This window comes from Elephantulus edwardii, unplaced genomic scaffold (genome assembly GCF_000299155.1).
Source record: "Elephantulus edwardii isolate Elephantulus edwardi_28Jun2011 unplaced genomic scaffold, EleEdw1.0 scaffold00042, whole genome shotgun sequence".
NCBI lineage: Eukaryota > Metazoa > Chordata > Mammalia > Macroscelidea > Macroscelididae > Elephantulus > Elephantulus edwardii.
This window is the reverse complement of record NW_006399792.1, coordinates 20,106,293-20,125,701: the sequence shown is the minus strand read 5'-3', so window position 1 is coordinate 20,125,701 and position 19,409 is coordinate 20,106,293. Positions and strand designations below refer to the sequence as shown.

Sequence of the window (19,409 nt, the reverse complement as noted above, 5' to 3'; positions counted from 1 at the left end):
AGGGACGTCATGCTTGGAAGGGTGGAAGGACAGCACAGGAGAGGAAGACCCTCAATGAGATGGACTGATTCAGTGACTGGGATAATGAGGGTAGATTTGTCAGAAACAATGAGGTTGGCACAGGATAGAGCAGGTTTCAGTGCTATTGTACACAGGATCACTATGAGTCACAAACAACTTGATGTAACCTAACAAGAAGAACAACGTGTTGTAAATCCTAACATCTATGAAGTTAGAGGCAAGATTATAACTAGTTCAATAATGATATTATCATCCTGATATGATGGGAAGTCTGCTCAGGGTGTGGCCTGCACTGAATATATGTATGAACTCTCTCTCAGAACTAAACATTTTTCTTCCCCAATCCTGCATCTAGCTTACTTGCTGCCTTTGGGCTTGAACCAGCAGCCTGACTGACTGGCCAGTGTTGGATTAGTCAGCCTCTGAATTCAGCAGTCTGTTGAATTTCTTTGGATTCATCCACTGCTCCCTGCCCCAAGACACTTTTTTTCTTTCAGCATGTACCTGGAACTTGCTGGCCTCTACAACTTGACTGCCTCTACAACCATATGAACCATTTTTTTATTAATATGTCTCTATACTATATATCTCTATATATTTACATCTACATACACATATCTAGATACATACACACACATTTAGGTGAAGATCACTCAGCCTCTATTCAGCCTCCCTAGCCCCACAGCCTCAGGTGGCCTCTTCACCTCTCCCCACCTTCCTGCCTCCTGCAAAAGATTTCCCATGCATCTTTGGGATCTTTCTTGTCCTCTACCTGCACATGTGCAACCTCGGGTCCACCATTCCCCTGGGCCCTTCATAGCCAAATTGAGATGTTGTGGATAAACAGGGAAAAAGCATCCTGCAACTTGTCAGCTGCTGACCTGCATGTGGCCTGGTTGTCACCAGAGCATTCATTACATCATTCAGATGGTCTGGCTGCAGATCCATATTGAGCTTGGACCAGTGGAAGCACTGCCTGAGAAATTTTTTTTAAGTTGTAAATGCAAAATGTTGAATAACAGCTTGTTGGTGAGTAGTTGTATGTTATATACGGGGTGAAGGGGGATGTAGGGGCATTGTATACCAATGAAGGAATTTTTCTTTTACTTTTCAAGGAAAAGAGTGAACTGGGGAAGGGGGGTGGGGAGAAAAGTACAACAATGAATGACTGGAAATCTAAAATCTCTGTAAATGTTCACTGAAATTAATAATAATAATAAAAGAACCCCAGTAAGTTTACTAAAATGATTTTTTCAAAACCCCTTATTTGAAATACAACACAAGAACTCTACTATTAATCTTATGAGTCCAGCAACATCACATACCATTCCATTTTCATTCTTATTTCATGTCATATACATGGAACCCACTGCTGTCTCAGTAATAAAATTTGAGTATAAGCATTTGTGTTATTATTTTTTTATTACTGGTGATACACAGAGAATGTTCTAGGTATGTAGCAAGCATAGAATAATTAAAGGTGACAGGAAAGATATGAAACTCAGCTTAGTTTGAAAATTCCAAGTTAGAAGTCCCTATATTGTTTCTTATAGTGAGTAGGGTAAAGAAGTTTGAAAATAAAATTGCTCTGAGTCAGGTCCACCCAGATTTGAGAGTAAAAAAGAAACAGAAAATGAACCATTATTTAAAAACAGTCGGCGAGCTCTGGTGGCCTAGTGGCAAGAAGCTGCAACTACAGTCTCAGAGGTGCACGGTTCAGATCCACCAGATGCTCTGCTGGAGAAGGAGGAACAATCTCCTCCTGTACCAGTCAGATCTGATTTGATGGTACACACAAAATATAATGAAATAAAAAAAAAACTGTCAGAATTCAAATTCTTGTTAGATATATTATCACTAAACTGTCAGTGTCAGAGTTAATACTAGCACAGTTCAATGACTTATTTTTACTTGATCAAAAGCCCAACATTTTATGTTCCCCATGACTCTGCTTTGAAAAATAAATTTTAGTTGATCTTCAAGAGGAACTGTCTTAAATAACATTAAAAACACTAATACAACTGCAATCCCAGAAGTACGCGGTTCGAATCCACCAGATGCTCTGCTGGAGAAGGAGGGGCAATCTCCTTCTGTACCAATCAGATCTGATTTGACGGTATACACACAAAAAATAATTTAAAAAATTTTTAAAAATGTAAAAACACTAATACAAAACTATTTTATACTTTAAGCATTAATGTTTATGGTCAGATAATATAGTTATACTAATAATATAAAACATCAATATAAAACAACAGATAACTTTATTTCTCTGCATTGTTGTTGTTGTTGTGTAACAAAGAGTTGACACTGAACCATAGCTAACCTTCTGGTGGGTTTTCAGAGGAAGTTAATCACCTCTTAAAGGAAGGAGATTGCCCATCCTTCTGCAGAGCAGCTGGTGGCCTTGAACTGCATGCCTTTGGGATTGCAGCACACCTTCTTACCACTAGGCCATCAGAGCTCCCTTTGGGAATAACACAATAATACACAAGTTCACGTGGTGAGAAGAGACATCTTGTTTCAGTAGCTCAATTGCCAGGGTTCCTTCTCATTTTTATCACTGAAGTTGTTGTTAGATGCCATCAAGTCATCTACAACTCACAGAGAACCTATGAACAAAAGATCTGGCCCTATCCTGTGTCATTTTCATGATGTTACAGAAGAGGTACAGAAAATTGCCAATGAGTCCCAGACATACAGTTTATATACTGTCATATATATATATAGTAGGCTGAAAATAAGTTGAATGAAAATAATCAGTGATTCACATTTATATTAATACTTTCTTAAAAATAATTAGCAGTTAAAGACTGTGAGTTCTCTTAGGTACTAACAAAAAAAGCCACAAGGGAAAAAGACTGAGATAATTTAGGGACTAAATGAGCCATATTGTAGGCTCCTTGAAATACAATTCAATATAATTTTTGCTATATAAATAAATCATTAGTAGCATAGTTGTTGTATATCACTCTATCCTCTGGCACTATGAACAATTGTGCAGCAAGTTTGTATGCAGGTTTGTATTGCACTGCTAACCCAAAGGCTACACATCTCTAGCAGTTCAAGTCCAGTGCCTCTGAGAGAAAGATAGGCAGTCTCTTCTCCTTACAATGAATTCCTTAGAAACTGGATAGAGGGTCACTTAAATCCGACTTTATGGCAGTAATTACAAGCTTAAAGCAATGAAATTTAAAACCAGAAGAAAAATTCATAAAGCATACCATGACCATCAGATCCTTCCATTGATTTTAATGTGTTTCTTGTTTGTTCTAGCTCAGACTGTGCTGATTTTAGTTGCATTTTTAGCTTATTTGTAGTAGATTCCATTTCTTCAGTTTTGTTTCTAAAATTCCTTTTTAAGACTTCATAGTCCTCTACACAAATACAATAATCAATACAAACGGTTACTTTTTCTATCTCACTGTTACAAAATATATTTTAATTCTAACTAATAAACACAGAATTTTAGAGTTGGAAGCCTATTTACATTGTTAAAATCTTCAGTTGTTACAGAAATCCTATGTATATACACATTTCTAGGGATCTAATACTTCCATTTAGTTTGCTTAGGTAAATTCTCCCCATCTATTGTCTATTATTTTTTTAGCCATTGTAACTGATACACATCTCTTTAATTTTAAACTTTTTCTCTGATTAGCCATATCCACCACACAAGATCCTAAAAGAACTTTGCAACTCTTCAAAGAATAATGCTGTCAGTGATAGGGTAATTGCCATGTCCAAAAGAGAAAGACCTCTTAATAAGACCATTATTTAAATATACCAACTAACAACTGTAGAAAAAGAAGAAATTGAAGATTTCTACCAACCTTCATAGCCTGAAATGAATCAAACATGTAATTATTGTTGTTGTGTACCACTGAGTTGGAATCAACCCACAGCTGACCTTCCAGCAGATTTTCAGAGGCAGTAAATCATACAGGAGGAGACTGTCCATCTTTTGCCTGCAGAGCAGCTGGTGGATTTGAACTATGTAGCTCTGTATTGGCATAATACCTTACCACTAAGTCACTAGAGTACAAAAAGGCAATTATGATATATTAATAATTATTTATGACTGGAATGCAAAAGCTGGAAACAAAGAAAGAAAGTTGGTTGTTGGTAAATAAGGCCTTGGTGACAGAATGAGCCTGTAGAATAGAATTATAAGAGTTAATTTTGTACAGTAACAGTGACTATACACATGGAGTTTGCTGATAGAACATACTAGAGTTAAAATGACTACATCATGGGAATGAGACGTGGGGAAGCCCAGTATCAGCAGTCAGAACAAGGCATAAAGCGACTGTGGAACAGATCATTAACTGAACATATACATCTCAAACTGAAGCTGAAGAAAATGAAAACAAGTTTAGAAGAACCAAAATGTGACCCTGAGTTTATCCCATCTGAATTTCTAAACTGTCTCAAGAACAGATTTGATTCATTAAAAAGTGTGGGATGGATAGAGGAAAAAAATGTGGGGTGACATCAAGGATATCATATGCAAAGAAAGCTAAAGATTATAACAAAGGCAGGATAAAAAGAAAGAAAGATCAACACAGATGTCAGAAGAGATTCTCAAATGTACCCTTGAATGGAGAGAAGTTAAAGGTAGATGAAAGACATGATGAAGAAGGATAGCTGAACATAACAAAAAACAGCTTGAGAAGACAAAGTAAAATTGAAACATGGAAAGACTTGGAATTAGAAAATAAAATTAGAAGAAAAAAAAACTGCTTGGCATTTCTCAAACTTAAAGAACTGATGAACAAATTTAAGCTATGAGTGACAATAATGAAGGGTTCTATAGGCAAAATATTGAGCAGTCCAAGGATTATATATTTTTTAAAAAATGAAGGAATACACAGAATCACTGTACCAAAAAGAGCTGTTTAAACAATTAAGGAAGTAGCATATGATCAAGAACCAGTGTGCTGAAGATGGTCCAGTCTGCAGTGAAGGCACTGACAAAAAGCAAGGCCGTAAGAACTGATGGAGAAGTAATTGAAGTGTTTCAGCAAACAGATACAGCCCCAGACACGTTCACTAGTCAATGTCAAGAAAGCTGGAACCTTGCCACATGACTGGATTTGATACAATAAAAAAGTTATCCAACAGAATATACACATTATCAAAAATATAGATGTCTTGCTTCAGATTAATAAAAAACAGCTGGAATAGTACATTGATAGGAACTGCCAGAAAGTCAATCTGGATTTAGATGAGGTTCTGGTATGAGGTATGTGGTATCTGTCACTGCCGATGTCCGACAGGTCTTGACTGAAAGTGGAGAATATAGGATGATACTTACTTGTAAATTGTTGATTATGCAAAGGCATCTAACCATGTGGATTACAACAAATTACGGATCGTGCTTATATGGAACTTGAACCGAGAAGCAGTTATTTGAACAGAAAAAGGGAACAATGTGTGGTTTAAAATCAGGAAAAGTATGCACCAGGGTTGTATACTTTTTCCATTCTATTCAATACATACACTGAGTAAACAATCTGAGAAACTGAATTACATAAGAAGAATGCAGCATCTGTATTTGAAGACTCAACAACCTAAGTTATGCAAATGACACAACCTTGCTTGCAGAAAGTGAAGGAGTCTTGAAGTATTTATTGAATAATATCATAGACCACTAAGTTCAGTATAAACCTCAGCATCAAGAAAATAAAAATCCTCATAATGGGACCAATAGGCAACATCATGATTGTTGTTGTTGTTGTTGTTTACCAACAAGTTGGAGCTGACCCTCTGGGGGCTTTCAGAGACAGTTAATAACATGTAAGGAGAATGTCCACCCTTCTCCCACAGAGTGGACTCAAGCTCTGTGCCTTCAGGATTGCAGTGCAGCTTCTTGCCAACAGGCCACCAGTGCTTCTTTATATAGCCTCCCTCATATATAGCCTCCCTCATGTCTAGCCTCTAGGGGTGGGTTAAAGAAAATATGGAAGTTGTTAAGGATTTCATTTTACTTGGGTCCACAATCAACACCCATGGTAGAAATAGTAAAAAATTAAAAGATGTATTACATTAGGCAAATCTGCTGACAAAGACAGAAATGTTAAACAGGAAGGATACTCGTTCAAAAACTAAAGTAGAACCTGAACCAAATTAAGATACTTTCAAGTGCTTCATAGGGAGTGATACTTTCAAGTGCTTCATAGGGAGTTCTGGTAGACTAGTGGGTAGGGAGTTGCACTGCCAACCCAAAGGTGAGGTCTGAATCCACCAGCTACTCTTGCCTCCAAGAAGAAACCTGGTTTCACCCTCTCCAGGATGAACCTGTTTGTTCTTCTAGCAGTCCATGGAATATTCAGTACTCCTCTCCAGCACCACGGCTCAAAGACATCAATTCTCCTTCTATCATCCCTAGTCATGGATGATGAAAAGAACAAACAAGTCTGTGTTGGAAGAAGTGCAGCCAATAAAGTCAAGGACAAAGTCTCACATACTTTGAGCAGGATGTTGTCAGGAGAGCTAGTCCCTGGATAACAACATCATGAAGAGTTAGAGGAGGAGAATAAAATCCCTCCATGAGATGAATTGACACAGTCACTACAACAATGGGCACACACACAGAAGAAATGGTGAGGATGCAAGAGTATTGGGCAAGTTTTTCATCTCTTGCACATAGTGTTGCTGTGAATCAGAGTTCCTTTAGCAGCACCTAGCAACAAGTTTTAATTCTCTTTCAAAACAGTACAGCTACAATTTTCTATAGGAAATACAGGTGCAGCCTCATACTCAACACTTCTACGACAGTCACTATTCGACGTATCCTTACATCCACTTGTAGCTCCCCCACTATATTGTACCTACTACTGTCAAGCCAGTTCCAAATCACAGTGAATGAAGAACCTCCAACAGAGTGCAGAAATTATTGAACAATATCATTAATATCACATGCAAACAAGATTTTGCTGAAAATTATCCAAAAACGTTTGGAATAATATGTCAACAGAGAACTGCCAGATGTGCAGACTGGATTTAGAAGAGGTTGTGGTACTAGGGATATTATAGCTAATGTTAGATGGATCTTGGCAGAAAGCAGAGAATACCAGAAGAATGTCTATCTGTGCCTCAGTGACTATGCAAACGCTTTTGACTGTGTGGATCACAACAAGCTATGGCTGACTCTGAGAAGAATGGGAATCCCAGAATATTTGATTGTGCTTATACAAAATCTATACTTGGACCAAGAGGTAATCGTCAGAACAGAGCAAGGAGACACTACATAGTTCAAAATCAAGAAGGGGGTCCATCAGGGATGTATTCTGTCTCCGTACATTTTCAATCTGTATGCAGAACAGATCATCCGAGACGCTGGGCTGTATGAGGAGGAATGTGGCATCAGTATTGGTGGAAGAGTCATCAACAACCTGCGTTATGCAGATGACACAACCCTGCTTGAAACTGAGGAGGATCTGAAGCTCTTGCTGCAGAAGGTCAAGGACTGCAGCCTTCTATATGGATTGAAGCTCAACATCAAGAAAACAAAGATTCTCACCACTGGGCCAATTGGCAGCATCAGTATGGATGGTGAAGAGATTGAGATAGTTAACAGTTTTAGTTTACTTGGCTCCACAGTCAACACTCTTGGTACCAGCAGCCAGGAAATCAAGAGATGAACTGCACTGGGAAAGTCAGCTGTGAGAGACCTCTCAAGAGTACTAAAGAGCAACGACATCAGGCTGGAGACTAAGGTGCACCTGATCTGGGTTATAGTCTTTGCAATTATGTGCTATACATTGGAGAGTTGGACAGTGAATAGGAATGATAGAAAGAGAATTGATGCCTTTGAGCTGTGGTGCTGGAGAAAAGTGTTGAATACACCATGGACTGCTAGGAGAACAAACAGGTTTGTCCTAGAGAAGGTGAAGCTGAAATGCTCCTTGGAGTCAGGGATTCTGAAGCTTCGTCTGACATATTTTGGGGATGTTGCAAGGAGGGACTAGTCCTTGGAGAGGGACATCATGTTTGGCAGAGTAGAGGGGTGGCGCAGGAGAGGAAGACCTTTGATGAGATGGATCGATTCTGTGCCTGGAGTGGTGGGAATGAGTGCTTTTGAGATGGCTCATTTGGCACAGGATAGAACGGTGTTTAGGGCTGTTGTACATAGGGTCACTATGAGTTGCAAGCAACTCGATGGCACATAACAACAAGAAGTCTTTATGAGAGAAGACTTCTCATTTTTCTCCATGGAGTGACTGCTGTTGTTAGATGCCACTGAGTCAGTACTAATCTGTAATGCTGTCCTATTCTGTGCTAAACTCACCATGTGATGTGCTTGAGCTCAGTATTACAGTTACTATGTCAATTCATCTTGTTAAGGGTCTTTCTCTGACCTTCCATATTTATCTTTGCCTCTTTGCCTGGTTGTACTACCTCCAAGACAGGTTTGTTTATTCTTTTGGCAGTACAGGGAATAGTCAGTATTCTCTAACATCAAAACTTCAAGGAATCAATTGTTCTTCTGTCATCCATCATTGTTCCAACTTTTAGATGGATATCAAGTAACTAAAAAGACTGTGGCTTTGATAAGGCACACCTTAGACTTTAAAATGACATTCTTGCTCTTTGGCACTTTGGAGAGGTCCCTGACAGGAGATTTTCCCAATATAACACCTCTTTTGATTTCTCGAGAAGCTTGCTAGAAGTTAAAAGGACTGGAAACACTTGATGCGTAAGTCTTCACTATGGATTGCATCTCAACATCAAGAAAACAAAAATTCTCACCATTGGAACAAAAGGCAGCATCATGATAGATGAAGAGAACACGGAAATTGTCAACAATTTCATTTTACTTGGATCCATAACCAGCACCCATTTTTTAACAGCAGTCAATGGAGTGACTAGTGGATTAAAAGTGCTAAATTTTTTTATAGCAGCCAATACTTTATTGACTCTTCAGCACTCTTAACGGTGTTGTAAACCATTCCCTTTACCCCTTCTGTATCTCCAACTAGACACTGAGCTTTGTTATTCTGTTTCCAGGGCCCAGCAAAGCATTTGGCATAGATAGTAAATTCTAAGAATCATTGACTCTGTGTATAGAACATAAATGACGCCTATATGGAAGCAGGAGTGGGAGCCACTTCCTAAACAACAGGCCTCCAGAAAAATCTATGAACTTTGATAAATGCTGATAGTTGTAGAGGGGCTTCAGGCCTTTTGTTCATAGGATTGCTCAACTCGAAGGCAATCCATAATAGCAACATATGATACGTAAGCATTTGAGGTGCTTCATTTTATAATTTAAAGGACTTGGATTTTTCTTTCAAGAAACTTGCTTAAATCTGTTTACACATGTTGTTTCATTATTAAATCACTGATGAACTATTCTGACTTACTGGTTTACTTCACCATTCTATTGGAAACTCCCACGAAATTTTATGGACTAGGAGGCCCTGACGGCACTGTCTGCAATGAATTGTGCTGCCAGCCCAAAGGATGAGCACCTCTACAGGTGCAAATCTACCAGTGGCTCAGCAAAAGAAAAAGGAAGAGTCTTTTCCTGTTATGATTTACGGCCTCAAAAACCTGATGGAGGGTCACTATGAATTGGAACCAATGGATGGGAGTGAGTTTGCATTTTTGAAGGCTAAATAAAACTAATGGTTAAGGATGTTAAGATAGTGGAGGCTCTTCATGGAGAACTACCAGGATTTCAGACCATTAACAACTACTGGGTCAGTATAACCATAAAGGAGGCGAATGAAGTACTAGAAGCCATGTTAAATTTCACTGATAATACTCCTAGTTTTCAGTAGATTTTTGAACTGAAGTCACATACCTGACAGACTATTTAATTCATTTCTAGTAGTTTTCACCTCATTTACTAACTGGTCTCTCTCTTGCTTCAGGTCCTTCACTGCACGGAGCCGCTCGGAGCCTGCATTCACCAGCTTGACCTTTTCCAGCTCTAGGTCACTCACTCTGACTTCAAGCTCCCGGATCTTTGCATCTTTTTTCTCTTTTAAAATCTAAATATATGGACAAATGCAATGAATTTTAAAAAGAAAGAATAAAACCGGTATATGTACAAATACAATGGATTAGTATCTCATTTTATTTAAGTGAGCTCTGGTGGCCTAGTGGGTAAAGAGTTGTGTTGCTGACCCAAAGGAAGATGGTTCAAATTCACTAGCTTTTCTGTGGGAGAAAGATAAGCAGTCTCCTCTCGTGCAATTTATAGCCTCCAAAAACCTGCTGAAGGGTCAGCTATAAGTTGTCTCAAACTCAACAGCATGTAACATCATCATATTTATTTAGTATCTTGGCTATTTCCTTTGACACTAAATTTGTATTCTAGTTGAAAGCATTGATAAATTCTTTGGGGAAAGATTTCTTTTAATCTTTTCTATCACTCCCTATCATCACTTGCCACAACTCTTCATGATTCCTATACATTTATTTATTAAAAAGTCTACTGATCACCTAATTTGGGCCAGGCACTACCGCATATATTAGGACAAGTGAGGATGAGGGTGAATCAAGTGAGGTATGTTGGTGAGAACAAGGTTGAAATAATTGAGACAAGTGGATGAGGGCTCCTTAACTTTTGGCCCACATCTCCCTATTCCTGACCCTGTATAGCAGTGAATTTTTTAAAAACCCACAAAAAATCAAACAACCCTCACTTCCAAAAATCCTTTCTTTTGTTTGTTTTGTTTTTTTCTCTTCATATTTCTTTTTTTTAAATTTTTTTAATTTTAATGAACACTTACAGAGATTTTGGAGGACATTACACTGAGTGAAATATCTCAGTCACAAAAGGACAAATATCACATGGTGCCGCTGCTGTAAAATAGGACTGATATCAGGGTTGTGGTAAGACTGAGAAAAACTGGATAAATTGTGTATATTGCACTGAAACAGATGAGGGAGAGAATAATTTAAAAGCGATGTATGATAGGATATTATGGTTATCTTAAGAGTCCACAATTAAGGTTGCATAGTGGAATGTACTTGGGGCAGTGGGATGAGTGCAGGGGGATTGTGTACTAGGGAGAGAGTGTTTATTTTACTTTTGAAAGAGAGGAGTGAACTGGGGTAGGGGGTGCTGGGAAGGGAGAGAAGTGCAGCAATAAATGAAAGGAAATCCAAAATTCTACTTTCTAATGGGAGCAGACAGGCAACGAACATTTACTACAAGATGTGTTTGTGATAAGAAGAATAGAAAAAGAAGGAAATAAGAGTGTGAATAGGAAGTAGATGCTATTTAAGTTGGTGCATAGAAAAAGAACTGACATATGAGGACTAAGCTTGCTAACTGAGCTTGCAGAATGGCCTGCAAGGCTAGTCTTTGGCTGATGTCTGCAACTTCAATTTGGGGACGTTTTCAACCATTATAACTAATCAAGAGTGGTGAAATGTGCCTAAAACATTTATGCCAAACATATGATTTATGCTGAACACCTGCTGCACTTCTGGCTGTCTGGAATTTGGAGATACACTAGGTAGGAAGTACCTACATGACCAGTCCCCAACATAAATCCTGAGCAGAATCTCTAATAAGGTTGCCTGGTTGATAGCATTCCGTGTGCTGTCTCAACTGAATGTTGAGGGAATTAAGCAAGTTTTGTGTGTCTCTACTGAGAGAGGTCTTAGGAAGTTTGTTTCTAATTTTCTCTGGACTTCACCCCAAATGCCTCTTCTCTCTTCTAATTTTCCTGTATCATTTTGCTGTAGTATATCATCATTTCTGCATGGTTCAAAATTGGGAATGGCGTACGCCAGGGATGCATCCTATCTCCATACCTTTTCAACCTATATGCAGAACAGATTATCCGGGAGGCTGGGCTCTATGAGGAGAAATGTGGGGTCAAGATTGGTGGATGATTTATCAACAATCTGTGTTATGCGGATGACACAACCCTGCTTGCTGAAACTGAAGAGGACCTGAAGCGCCTGCTGCAGAGGGTCAAGGACTGCAGCCTCCAATATGGATTGAGGCTCAATGTCAAGAAGACAAAGATTCTCACCACTGGACCAATTGGCAGCATCAGGATGAATGGTGAAGAGATTGAGATTGTACACAGCTTTAGTTTGCTTGGCTCCATAGTCAACAGTCTTGGCACCAGCAGCCAGGAAATTAAAAGGCGCATTGCCATGGGAAAGTCTGCTGTTAGGGACCTCTCCAAAGTGTTGAAGAGCAATGGTGTCTCTTTGAAGACTAAGGTGTGTCTGATACAGGCCATGGTCTTCACAATCACCTGTTATGCATCAGAGAGTTGGACAATGACCAAGGAGGATAAAAGGAGAATTGATGTCTTTGAGCTGTGGTGCTGGAGAAGAGTATTGAGAATACCATGGACTGCTAGGAAAACAAATAGATTTGTCCTGGAAAGGGTTAAACCGGGTGGCTCCTTGGAGGCAAGGATTCTGAGGCTCCGTTTAACATACTTTGGACATGTTGGGAGGAGAGACCGGTCCTTGGAGAGGGACATCATGCTTGGGAGGGTGGAGGGACGGCGCAGGAGAGGAAGGCCCTCTATGAGGTGGATTGATTTAGCGATTGAGATAATTGGGATGGGAGTGTCGGAGACAGTGCGATTGGCACAGGACAGAGCGGAGTTTAGGGCTGTTGTACATAGGGTCGCTATGAGTTGCAGGTGACGCGACGATACATAACAACAACAACAACATATCATCATTATGGGTACAATTTATAATCTGAATCCCTAGAGTCTTCCTGATGCAATAATGTTTAGTTTGATGTTAGTTTGAGGACTAAGGTGTGCTTGATTCAGACCATTGTTTTTTTAATAACTTGCTGTGCATTTGAGAGGTGGACAAAGAATAAGGATGACAGAAGAACTGATGCCTTTGAGTTGTGCTGTTGGAGAAGAGTACTGAATATTCCATGGATTGTCAAAAGAAAAGACAGGCATGTTTTGGAGAAGGTGCGGCCGGAGTGCTTCTTGGAGGTAAGGATGATGTGTTTTGTTTCATATACTCTGGATATGTTGCTTAGAGAGGCTATTCTTGAAGAAAGACATCATGCTTGAAAAGGTGGAGGGACAGCAAAGGAAACGACAACCCTCAACCTGGTAGACTGACACAGTAACTGCAGCAATGGGATCAAGTGTGTCAGAGATTGTAAGGATGGCACAGGATAGGTCAGGGTTCAGATCTGTTGTTCATAGGATCGTTATCAGTTGTACTTAACTAAACGGCATCCAGCAACTTAACAATATGAGCATAATTTATAAGCTGAGTGTCTTCCTAGTGCATCACTGAACCTTGGGGATCCCAACATAGTTGGTCAAGGAAAGCCTTGCTGATTCAGCAAGATCATCAAGAGTATGCTCTTTGAATAGCTGGGGAGGAGAGGGGAGATAGGGTGATTCTAGTAAAATAAGTGTCTTAAGTGCAGCTGACAGTATGAGTGATGTGAAGTGAAGATGGTGGAAGATGGGCAAGAAGAGTAAAGTGATCTTACAGGCAAGGAAAGAACTCAAGATTTAATTTTGGATTAGAAGCTACTAGACAGTTTTCAGTAAGGTTCAATAAGGGAGTGACAAAATGTAATGTTTTAAATATGTAACATGCTTAAATATGTAAAGAATAAGTATTGATAGGACAGGGGGAAGAGTGGAAGCAAAGTGATCAATATAACTGTAAAAGCAAGTGCAAGATTTGGTGGATCCAGATGTTGGGTTTGGCTCTAGTTCTTTGAATAGGGTTGTTATGTATCATAGTTGGAACCAACTCAAAGCTGACCCTCTGGTGGGTATTCAGAGGCAGTAAATCACACAGGAGGAGACTGCCCATCTTTCTTCTGCAGAACAGTTGGTGGATTTGAACAGCATGATTTGGAGTCAGCAGCTCAATTCCTTAATGCTAAGCCACCTGAGCTCCTTAAGTACAAAGTATGAGTAAAAGAATGTGAATTTTGCACTTCAAACTAACTGCCAAAAATTCCTAGCTAGATATGCTTCTGCAAAGTCTGACTTAATCATCCTTATTTCTTCCCACAGCGGCTTGTCCACTTTTGCTTTTCTCCATTAGGTATGCTACCATTTTCCCAAGTCTCTCAGACACTTAAAATCAAAGCCTCTGTGTCTTCTGTATCGTTTTTCTCTCTACCCCTTATGACCCCTATCATCAACTCCTCGCCAGCCTTCACATTTGATTTATTCTCATAACTGGTTTCTATTTATGTTGGTGAGGTTCCTATTGTGAACTCATCTCTTCCAAGGACCCAAACTTGTATAATCTAGTACAGAGTTCACATTTGACTACTGAGAAACATGGCTAGTCTAAATTGATATGTGCTGAGAGTATAAAAAACACACTAGTTCACAAAGATTGAAAAAAAAATAAAAAAGTACGTCAAATATCTCAAAAACTTTTTACACTGATTACAATATAAAGCCCAACTTCTTGTCATCGAGTTAGAACCATCTCAAAGTTGAACACTCCAGCAAGTTTTTCAGAGGCTGTAAATCACATAAGGAAATAATGCACATTTCCCCGCCCCATGAAGCAGCTTGTTGATTTGAATTGCCAAAGAGGTGAAGCCTTTGGGCTAGCAGTACAACACTGTACAGACTTCTAGTAGACCACTAGAGCTCCCTTAATATTAAAAAATCTATCAATTGGATACCCAGCATTAGATATTTATGAAAATCAACTTCACCTTTAGCTTCCTTTTGGGTTTGTTTGGTTTCTTTAAAATTAATTTTAATGACAGTTTACAGAGACTTTGGATTTCCATTCATTCATTGTTGCACACTTTCCTCCCTGCCCACCCCTCCCCCCAGTTCACTTTTCTCCTTGAAAAGTAAAAAAAAAAAAGAATTCTTTCATTGTTATACAATTAATTCCCCTCTCCCTCCAGTTCACTTTCCTCCTTGAAAAAGAAAAAAAAAAAAGAATTCTTTCATTGTTATACAATTCTCTCCCCCAGTTCACAACTCAGTTTTCATTCTGGACTCTTGTCATGACAATAATACCTAATCATATATCCCTTTTAAACAGTTCTTTCCCTCCTCATCTGTTTCAATGCAGTATACATTCTTTATGCCCTCTTTCATAGTTTCCCTCAAACCCTGATGTCAGTCCTGCTTTACAACAGTGGCATTATGTAGTATTTGTTCTTTTTGACCAAGACATTTCACTCAGCATAATATCTTCCAGGGTCACCCATTTTGTATAATAATTCCTTAATTCCCTGTTTTTCAATGCAGCATAGTATTCCATTGTGTGAATATACCACAGCTTCTTTACCCATTTGTTGTTGATGGGCACTTAGGTTGTTTCCAACTCTTCACTATTGTGAACAAAGCCGCAATAAACATGGGTGTGCATATATATTGCTATGGTGTCTTTAGGGTATATTCTCAGTAGTGGAATTGCTGGGTCAAATGGTATTTCTATTTCCAACTTTTTGAGAAAGCACCATACTGCCTTCCATAGTGGGTGCACCATTTTACACACCTACCAACAGTAAATAAGGGTTTGGGTTTCTCCACAACCTTGCCAGCATTTGTTGTTTGCTGTTCTGTTAAATTTTGCTATTCTTACTGGGGTGAGATGATATTTCATACTTGTTTTGATTTTCATCTCTCTGTGAGCTAGGGATTTTGAACACTTCTTTATGTGTTTGTTCACAATCTGAATGTCTTCTTTGGTGAAATGCTCCTTTTGATTTTTAGTACAGTTACTAGTTTGGATCCACCAGCTACTCTGAGGGAAAAGGATGGGCAATCTCCTTCGGTGTGATTTCAGCCTCTGAAAACCCGCTGGAGGGTCAGCTTTGGGTCAGTTTCAACTCAATGGCAAACTTCAACCAATTCAGCCTGCTTGGCTCCACAATCAATACTCTTGACAACACCAGTAAGGAAATCAAAGGATGAACTGCACTGGGAAAGTCTACTGTCAGGGACCTTTCTAGAGTACTGGAGAGTAAGAAGGTCCTTCTGGAAACTAAGGTTTACCTGATTCAGGCCATGGTCTTTGCAATTACTTGCCTTGCATCCAAGAGCTGGACAATAACTAAGGATGATATAAGGATTGATACCTTTGAGTTGTAGTGCTAACTAGTGTTGAACATGCCGTGGACTGCCAGGAGAACAAACAGGTCTGTCCTAGAGAAGGTGAAACCAGCCTGCTCTAAGGAAACAAGGATTTTGAGGGTCCAACTTACATATTTTGGGGATGTGGCTAGGAGAGACCAGTCTTTGGAGTGACATCATGCTTAGAAGGGTGGAAGGCCAACACAGGAGAAGAAGATCCAGAATGAGATGGTTGACTCAGTGACTGGAGAAATGTCATTAGGTCTGTCAGAGATGATCAGATTGGCTCAGGATAGGGCAGGTTTCAGAGTTAGTGTACAAAAAGTTGCTTTGAGTTGCAGGCAACTTGATGGCACATAACCAAGAACTAAGAAATTGAAAATGGCACAAGTGGTTCACTTTGAATTTCTTGTAGGCAGAGTTGTCCTTGATTCTTCCAAACAAATGTCCTTTATAGAGAAACTTACTTTATTTGGTCATCAGTCTTCCCAAACTGAAGATCGCTGGCCTTAAATTTAAAACCAGCTAAAGTAAACTGAAGGAGCTCTGATAGGCTTGGCCAGTACAGGTCCTAAACAGGCTGACTCCTGCATGGCTACTTGTGGCTGGTTATTCACTTTTATCAGCTGTCACACTAAATCCAGATGGACTTGTGGGAGTGGACAAAGGAGGACTTACACTAGGGTGGCCTAATGCAATAGAACATGTTCTGGCAAGTGCTATTCCTATTCAACCTCCTGGAGCCAGCCAGTGGACATGTAGTTCCTCCTGGCCCCATGAGAAATAATTCACAGAGGACTAACCACTAGTAGTAGAAAGCGTGCCCCTTTTCTCTGCTGTTAGTGTGGCATAAGGGGGTAAGAAACCTTTCTTTAGCTAGGATACCCTTTCTTTCTTCCATGCTGGATTTTGGAGGGAAGTAGATGTGACACTGAAGCTTCAGCTTTTCACCTGTATTTTTTACACTTCTGAAAAATTCTTTTCATGTAAGAAATCTTGCCTTGAAGTTGGTCCAGCTCCATATTTAGAGCAAAGAAATTCATTTCTAACCTGTCCAGTCTTTCAATATATCTAATGACAGATTAGTCTGCATTTAGCATAGCTTACTTTTGTCATCTCCTTCTCTCTACTGTCAGACCTTTACTATCTCCAGGCTAAGTTACACCATGAGTGGCTTTCCCTAACCTAATTTTTGCCCATTTTCTTGCACCTGTTTTCAGTTCTCATACTTCAGTATGGAGCTTATCTATACTGTACCGAGCTACTCCAAGAAAAGACCTTGATGCAAGTACCATTGGCATCATCTTGTTAGAAACACCAAGCATCAATGAATCAGAAACTCTGGGAATGAGACACAGAAATCTGTTTTAACAAGCCCTCAAGTGATTCCAGTGCATGACAAAGTTTGAGAACTACTTCACTATAATAATTATCCAGGATTAAATCCTAAAGATATACTGTCCTTTGACAAGTTATTTAATCTGAACTTCAGTTTCTTCATCTGTAAAACAGGGTTATAACACTACCTCCCATAAGATTTTGATTGGGACTAATGTGACTTACTTTTTAGCATGATGAAGGAAGAAGTTCAAGCTGCTTTGAAGGAAATAGCAAAAAATAAGGCCCCAGGAATAGATGGTATACCAACTGAAGTATTTCACATAACAGATGTTGCCCTGGATGTGCTCACCAAGTTGTGCCAAGAAATCTGGAGAACAACCACTTGGCCAACTGACTGGAAGAGATCTATATTTGTTCCCATTCCAAAGAAAGGTGACCCAACTGAGTGTGGAAACTACAGAACAGTGTCATTGATTTCACATGCAAGCAAGATTCTACTGAAGATTATCCAAAAACGATTAGAACAGCACATCAGCAGAGAACTGCCAGAAGTCCAGGCTGGGTTTAGAAGGGGTTGTGGTACTAGGGATATTGTTGCTGATGTTAGATGGATCTTGGCTGAAAGCAGAGAATAGCAGAAGAATGTCTTTCTGTGTTTCATTGATTATGCAAAGGCATTTGACTGTGTGGATCATAACAAACTGTGGCTGACTCTGAGAAGAATGGGAATCCCAGAACATTTTATTGTGCTAATGCGAAACCTATACTTGGACCAAGAGGCAGTAGTCAAAACAGAGCAGGGTAACACTGCATGGTTCAAAATTGGGAAGGGTGTACGCCAGGGATGCATCCTGTCTCCATACCTTTTCACATGTATGCAGAGCAGATTATCCGAGAGGTTGGGCTCTATGAGGAAAATTGTGGCATCAGGATTGGTGGAAGATCTATTAACAATCTGCGTTATGCAGACAACACAACCCTGCTTGCTGAAACTGAGGAGGACCTCATGCACTTGCTGCGAAGGGTCAAGGACTGCAGCCTTCAGTATGGACTGAGGCTCAGTGTCAAGAAGACAAAGATTCTCACCACTGGACCAATTGGCAGCGTCAGGATGGATGGCGAAGAGATTGAGATTGTTCACAGCTTCAGTTTGCTCAGCTCCACAGTCAACACTCTTGGCACCAGCAGTCAGGAAATCAAAAAGCGTATCGCGATGGGAACGTCTGCTGTTAGGGATCTCTCTAAAGTACTCAGGAGCAACGGTGTCTCTCTGGAGACTAAGGTGTGCCTGACACAGGCCATGGTATTTGCAATCGCTTGTTATGCATCAGAGAGTTGGACAATGACTAGGGAGGACAGAAGGAGAGTGGGTGCTTTTGAGCTGTGGTGCTGGAGAAGGGTACTGAATGGACCATGGACTGCCAGGAAAACAAACAGATTCATCTTGGAGAGGATTAAACCAAGCTACTCCTTGGAGGCAAGGATTCTGGGGCTTCGTCTGACATACTTTGGACATGTTGCCAGGAGGGACGGGTCCTTGGAGAGGGACATCATGCTTGGGAGGGTGGAGGGACAGCGCAGGAGGGGAAGACCCTCTATGAGATGGACTGATTCGGTGACTGGGGTACTCGGGATGGGTGTGTCAGAGGCGGTGTGGTTGGCGCAGGATAGAGCAGGGTTTAGGGCTGTTGTGCATAGGGTCGCTATGAGTTGGAAACGACTCGACAGCACATAACAACAACAACAAGTTAGAGCAAGATCCTCTCACTTATTTACACTGGCAATCCATATTTTTTAGACAAGAAAGTGGAAGAACCACTTTTTCTCTTTCTGACCTGCATATGAACTTCTCAGGGTTTAGTCACAGAGATGGCCACTGAGAACCCTTTAATGGTGTGGTTAGCCATTAGAAAAAACTTCACAGTTTTACCCTAGAAGGAAATTCTAGCTCTGTATGCCATATACTTTAATGTTTCTATAAGACATCTATTATGGTTAGCACAGGAA

General features: G+C 39.9%; 1 protein-coding gene across 1 annotated transcript in view; it reads right to left on the bottom strand.

The window, feature by feature from the left end:
* The window catches only part of CCDC158 (coiled-coil domain containing 158), a 137,976-nt gene that overhangs the window by 86,585 nt on the left and 31,982 nt on the right, over window positions 1-19,409 (bottom strand). The window contains exons 12-13 of the mRNA XM_006885340.1: window positions 9,833-10,022; window positions 3,246-3,398 (exon numbers count right to left, since the gene is read on the bottom strand). Coding sequence (XP_006885402.1) covers window positions 3,246-3,398; window positions 9,833-10,022 — 343 coding nt within the window. The remainder of the gene's footprint in view (window positions 1-3,245; window positions 3,399-9,832; window positions 10,023-19,409) is intronic.